We start from the raw sequence: 6,496 nt of genomic DNA, 5'->3' as shown, positions 1-6,496 counted from the left end.
CAAGCTCTGGTGTTATTTGTTTAAACAAAAAAAAATAAAGAGAAACAGCAAATCAAATAATTTATTGAAACTTTTCATACAACTATTGTAATTTGTCAACAACAAACATTAACATATACTGTATAATAATGAGGAGATTAAAAAAATACCCAATAAACAAACAGTAGACAATTTTATAAAACACCAAAGGTGCATGAAATTTCAAAAATTGAAAAGAAAGAGACATATTATAATATTAAATCTTGGGAATTAATTAATTTAAAAGAAATTTATCAGTTTTATAACATACTTCTGTCAAGTCTGGATTCCATTCTAATGATAGTGCACAATTGTCATGAAAATTCTTAGCTTTGTTACATATGTTGTACATAGTATGCATATAAATGTAAATACTTTTTTTCTGTGATCTTTATACTATGATGCATTGAAAGGAAGATATTTTTTCATTAAGATTCAATCCTAAAAATATATACCTGAAATATATAACAGAATGAATATTTAAAATATATGAATTTTTTACTTGAGATGCAATGTCTGATTTGGACAGACTTTATGTAGCTTTCACCTGACTATTATGGTACTAAGATAGTTTTAGAATGTATCTTTGTTATTTCTACTACTCTCAGGTCAGCATTAATATATAAATGTTCATCATATAAATGATAATCTATTTTGATACATCCAAATTAATCAAGTTATCCATTTTTCTTCTTTCTTTTTTTTTACCCCATTTTCATCCTTAACAACAAACTGTCATGATCTGACAGAAATATCAATAATTTTGTAGGCTATATATTAAGTTATCGATTACAGGGTACACATAAAATCTAATCATAAGTGATCTGGGGGTCAGATCCTAGGGTTAAACATTTTAAACAATGATGATTATATTTTTACACGGTGCCATGCATGTCCACATGCTCCATATTTTAAGTTGTTATCTCTAAAGAAAAGAACATCACATTTTCTGAACCTCTCACAACCACCAACGGTGACACATTAATACATTAATACTAATCTAACATATGCATAGTTACATCATTGTGCTTTGATTTGATTATCAGTAACAATATCAACAGGCAAGGATTTTTAATTGAATTACACTTCATACAATTCGAGATGTGCAAAGTTTATCTTCTTCCATCGTACTCCATGATTTCATAGGAAACAGAAATTAATCTTCAAACATTTTACAACAATGTATTAAAATTTCACAAAAACAATCTGACCATCATCTAGTCTTGAACATTTCTATGTGACACATTAAATGTCATTCTATTGTTATCTAAGTAACAAAAACATGTAGTTTGTATAGTTTGTAAATCTTATGAAATATCCATTTTTGCATAAGTTTCAAGATGATTTTCAGTAGATCACATATTTTTGAAAACATTAGAAAAAAACAACCCATACTCTGTAGTACGCAATCCAAATAAAACAAAATTGTAGAATTTTCTTTAAATTTCCTGTTTAAGTAGCTAGCACAGCATATACCAATTAAATAAAAGATATTAAACAAACAAACAAACAATGGCAACACTAATAAAATGTCAGTTGCATACATGCAATGTATATAGTTCTTCAAAGGAGAACAAGGCAAACATTTTAATATTAAGCAGATATTAATTACTATAAAATGAGATATAAGTAAAATGTAAATTTCTGCAGTACCTCCTATCATTCATAGTGTTCTATGTCAGGTAGTTCTTTGCCAATACACGAACACTTAACAAATAAAGGGAGAGCTACAGCAATGCCAAAGGTGGCATAAATAATTTGAGAAAGCAATTTGATTTCATCATGTACTACAGCTAGTGTATATATTAAAGAATGGATTTCGTGAAAATCAAAATATTCAAATATTTTTTTGAATACCAGTATGTATGTATTATGTTATGTACTTCTACACAACACTTTTGTATGTTTGTTTTTCCACTGTACAGTCACAGTATAGATATATAAAAACAACTTTAATCTATCACACATTCTGTTTTGTTTCAACAATTCGATAAAAATTAAACATTTAAAGTACAAATGTAAATAAAAAATATATATAATCCTTGGTACAAATCTGAATAGAAAAAAAAGCAAAATATGTACAAAATACAAAAAAAAACATATTGCCGGAAAAAGAATTTGGTCGTACAATGGTTTTGTGTACTTCTATATACAAGTATATATAGTATGGGATATTTATACGTTATAAAGTTTTCATATATACACTAGACAATAACTCTCTGTCGATGGCATTTTGTCTTTAATTAACAACTCATACTACTTAAATTTTATCCACTTTATCAGACAAATCTTTTGACGCAATTGTCCACGTACGGGAACGAATCGGGTTTATCCTATTAAAATACATTTTCTATTTATTGACAGGAGAAAAGACAAAACATTTTGAGATTTTTTTCTCTTCTGTGCAAAAATTAAAATACATTGTTTAACTTGTTAAGAAATTATTTGTAAAATAACGAAAAAGAAAATAAAGACAACTTTAATTTATTTCAATTTACAAATATATTTTTCCACCTGACTAACATTGTATCTGAGGTTTCTAAGGAAACGTTCAGAAACACAAATCACAACCGAGAAATCATAATCAGTTACAATAAATAAATGTTATAGATCATTTGATCAGACTAGAAAACATCATACAATGTATATGTTAACATGTTTCTCCTGCAATAAGCTAAGCCTATCCCTGGTAATAAGCCTATTCATATTGCAGCTCAGTGATAATACTAAGAAAAAGTTTCCTTGTCTTGCAATAATTAGGTCAACCCCCACTTACAAGTCAAAGCAGATGTAAATGCCTTCAGGGCTTATTACAGGGTAGCATTAACTAATACAAGTTTTAACTTCTATTTCTATTCATGATCTAAATTTTAATCTACATATTACTGGATTAAATTATTAATCTAAAATTTTCTGACATGAATAATTTTTTTAACATTATACACTCTTTGTTTGAATAAAAGCTTGATGAGATTCATTTAAATAATAATGGAGTTTTCTCTTTCATCAGATTTCAAACATAAATTCTGAGACAAATCTTCCTGTTATTGATATAATAATAATATCTGCAGCAATTACTGAACATTACAGGATGTATGTGTTTTTAAAGGTGAACAACATTTTTCATGGGAAACAATAATTAAAAAAAAAAAGTGACATGGGAATATATTCTAAACACTAACACACAAGTTAGCTGTCATAGCTGTCATTATAATACTGAGATTAATTTCACTATCCAAATACTTTTCATTCCAAAACCTGTACTATAATCATGGGTGGTTGGTAGCTACATATAAGTGCAGCGAGTAACACACCAACATTCACCTTGGCTACAAGGGTTTGATTCTCAGATCAGAAGTGAAAAGGTATGGGGTTGACCTCCGATAACAAATGAAATTGTTGTAAAATAAATAAAGTTTATAATTTACAATATTCATAATTCAACGTTTTTACATTCTCATGTTAACTCTTTCTGTAAAATTCGCCCATTCAAATATTTACCCTTCAAATCCATGTACATGTATTAGTTTTATCTTGCTCGGAAGTTGGTACAAATATGCTAATATTCGGGATCCTGATGAACTCTCCCTACTCACTAAAGACAGCTGTATCTCTGGTGATCATTTCCCGACAAACCAACCAGGGGTATAGTAACAATCTCAAACTACTTAATAGTTTTACATCTTATATGCATGTGCAGTATACAAAATCTGTTAATGCGACTCATATTAAAACCATTTGGTTTGTTTTTGTTTAACGTCCTATTAACAGCCAGGGTCATTTAAGGACGTGCCAGGTTTTGGAGGCGGAGGAGAGCCGGAGTACCCGGAGAAAACCACCGACCTACGGTCAGTACCTGGCAACTGCCTCACGTAGGTTTCGAACTCGCAACCCATTGGTGGAGGGCTAGTGTTAAAGTGTCGGGACACCTTAACCACTCGGCCACCGCGGCCCCAAACCAAATACACAAGTACAGTACAAATATGGTATTAATAAATGGGTAACTAATATTTAAAATCCAGATCTCTTGACATTTGGAGGACATTTCTGGGATTCATGCACAAAAATTCAGCACTGATCACAAAATTACACTAAATATAAAATATAATTTATGTGTATAAAGTATAACAACGGAGACAGAAAACTGCCAGGAGGGAAAAATTATCACAGTCTGAACATCACAAATTTGGTGTAACACTATCAATATGGCCGTCAGTACAAAAATCAACAAGTTGACACGTCAAATTGATTAAAAAATACTGGTGTTCTATCCTTTTCTACACGCCTGAAGACATGTACAAAGGACATGGGTTTGAAAGTTGTATTATCAATATACAATTGTAAAAACTGGTAAACATCTTATGGTGGAAACATGTTTTCCATTGAATACCTATACTATGACTCCAGCTAGCTTCTCATGGACAACACACCTCTAGGCATGGACTTGGTGGATTTGGTGGACTTCGCAGATCTGATAGACAGATGACTTGCCCTGCTGGGTAAACGATCAGTATGTGGAGTATGACTTCTTTCGGGCACGGAGCTTGACCCCTCATCAGTTCCTGTGTTAGGGGCCTGTTGACTAGAGGCTTGTAGAGCCCAGCTTTCATCTATAAAGGTATGTACGATTTGATTGAACACGTCCGGGGTTTCTATCATTACCATGTGTCCTGCATGGTCGACTACCTCCAACTGGGAACCATAGATTACCTAGACAGAAAGTACAAATTTTCAGATAAATAAGAATGATATAAACACAGTGTTGCATCAGTTAACATCTCATCATGCATTTTAGTTGTCAAAAAACATTTACTCTGGAATAGCATGGAGGAAAAAACACTGTCTTATGAATCACAATAACGAATTTAAAAACTAAAACATTTAAAACATTAAGATTTATATATGAGAGAAATGCTTCCCTGTATTTATAACACTGATTGCAGTAACACATTAATGGTACAGTATGTTGTTTTGAAATATTTAATAGTTCCCAATGTACAAATGGAAGCTTCCTCATAATGTTCTCTTACATTCTGTAATGCTTTCCAATGTAAACTTTTAATTTCAAAGGAATTTCCTTAAGTTAAAAATATTGATGAAACTGAGACCAGGTGTGAAATTTTGGTATGATGACACTATAAAGGCATTTATCAGTGAACTCATCATTCATGGACAGCATCCTTAACTAATCTGCATTTTATCAGTGAACCAATCATTCATGGACAACATCCTGAACTAATCCTTTGATGTAAATAGGACATCAAACCAAACCATATCATGATATAGCCTGAGCTTCCTCCAGCCCTGACACCATAGACTCAATGAACCATTAGATTGATAGATGTCTCGAAAGCTCCTATACCAGATATCTATCTAGCAGAATGTCCAAGCCTGGTTTCAGGGCCAGAGGAAACTTGGGCTCATCATGGTATAGAATATAATACCTTGTTCATTTCCTCCTCCTCCTGCAGACTGACAAAGATGTCATGGCGTCCGTATACTAGAAGGGTACTGACAGCTATCCAGCTGTGGTACATGTCATCTCCGTCTGGCCAGTACTGACCATTCATGATGTAACTAAGCACATATGTCGGAATGTCGAAAGTTGTTTCCTTAGATACTGGCAATTCAGAACTGGACTTAAAAGCTCTCCTGCAATAGAAATTTACCGTACAACTTTTTTTGTTGTTGTTGGCATTGCTTTACCTAGTGAGCCACAAATGATAATATACAAATAAATTGAAAAATGTTCAGAGAAAATTTTCAGAACAATGCTTAGATTAAGCTAAGACCCCTGTCTTTTCTTTCTATTTTTCAAAATCTGCATTTATTGCAAGAAATTTAAGACCGGTTGGAACAATAACAAATTTACAAATTTTCTCAAAAACATTCACTGCTTTAAAATTCAAAGGAACCTATTATGGCCGAATTCATCCAGGTATACATGGGCAGCTATTCATTAACACTCCTGTGCCATGTGGGTAAAATGATACATAGATTTCAGAATCTGACTAGACATATTAGAATACAAGATACAAGATTTTATTTAACCAATCAAGGGCCCATGATAGCATAGTACATATCATATCTGATGATTTATAATTACATGAAAGTTGAGAGTATAGATAGAATACAACAGGCTTCAAAAGGAATGCCTCATTGTATTTTACTATTTTTTCTTTGATAGAGGTCCAAATGTTTCAATGTTGTAAATCAAATGCTATCAGTGTACAATCACAATGACTTAATCAAGTAAACTGGGGAACATTCTTACCGATGAAAGCAACATGAAAGACATGGCTTGATACAGGACAGCATACACAGTGGTAGGGAGAAGACACCTGGCTGGGGTGCCAGAGGATTAGGTCCTCCTCCACTCACTAGGATCAACTTGTGGACACGACTGGAACGTTGTCGGGCCAGCACTGTGGCGAATGCACATCTGTAAAACAGACAACAGTCTGGAATTTTTTTCAAC

At 32.4% G+C, this 6,496-nt stretch overlaps 1 protein-coding gene across 1 annotated transcript in view; it reads right to left on the bottom strand.

Moving 5' to 3' along the window:
- Positions 1–670: 670 nt before the first annotated feature.
- LOC117333940 overlaps positions 671–6,496 on the bottom strand; it is a 28,559-nt gene continuing 22,733 nt past the window's right edge. The window contains exons 11-13 of the mRNA XM_033893359.1: positions 6,293–6,460; positions 5,463–5,670; positions 671–4,728 (exon numbers count right to left, since the gene is read on the bottom strand). Of these exons, the coding sequence (XP_033749250.1) occupies positions 4,426–4,728; positions 5,463–5,670; positions 6,293–6,460 (679 nt within the window). The 3' untranslated portion in view covers positions 671–4,425. The remainder of the gene's footprint in view (positions 4,729–5,462; positions 5,671–6,292; positions 6,461–6,496) is intronic.

The sequence above is a fragment of the Pecten maximus genome, chromosome 9, assembly GCF_902652985.1.
Source record: "Pecten maximus chromosome 9, xPecMax1.1, whole genome shotgun sequence".
Lineage (NCBI taxonomy): Eukaryota > Metazoa > Mollusca > Bivalvia > Pectinida > Pectinidae > Pecten > Pecten maximus.
This window is presented reverse-complemented; position numbering and strand designations above follow the sequence as displayed.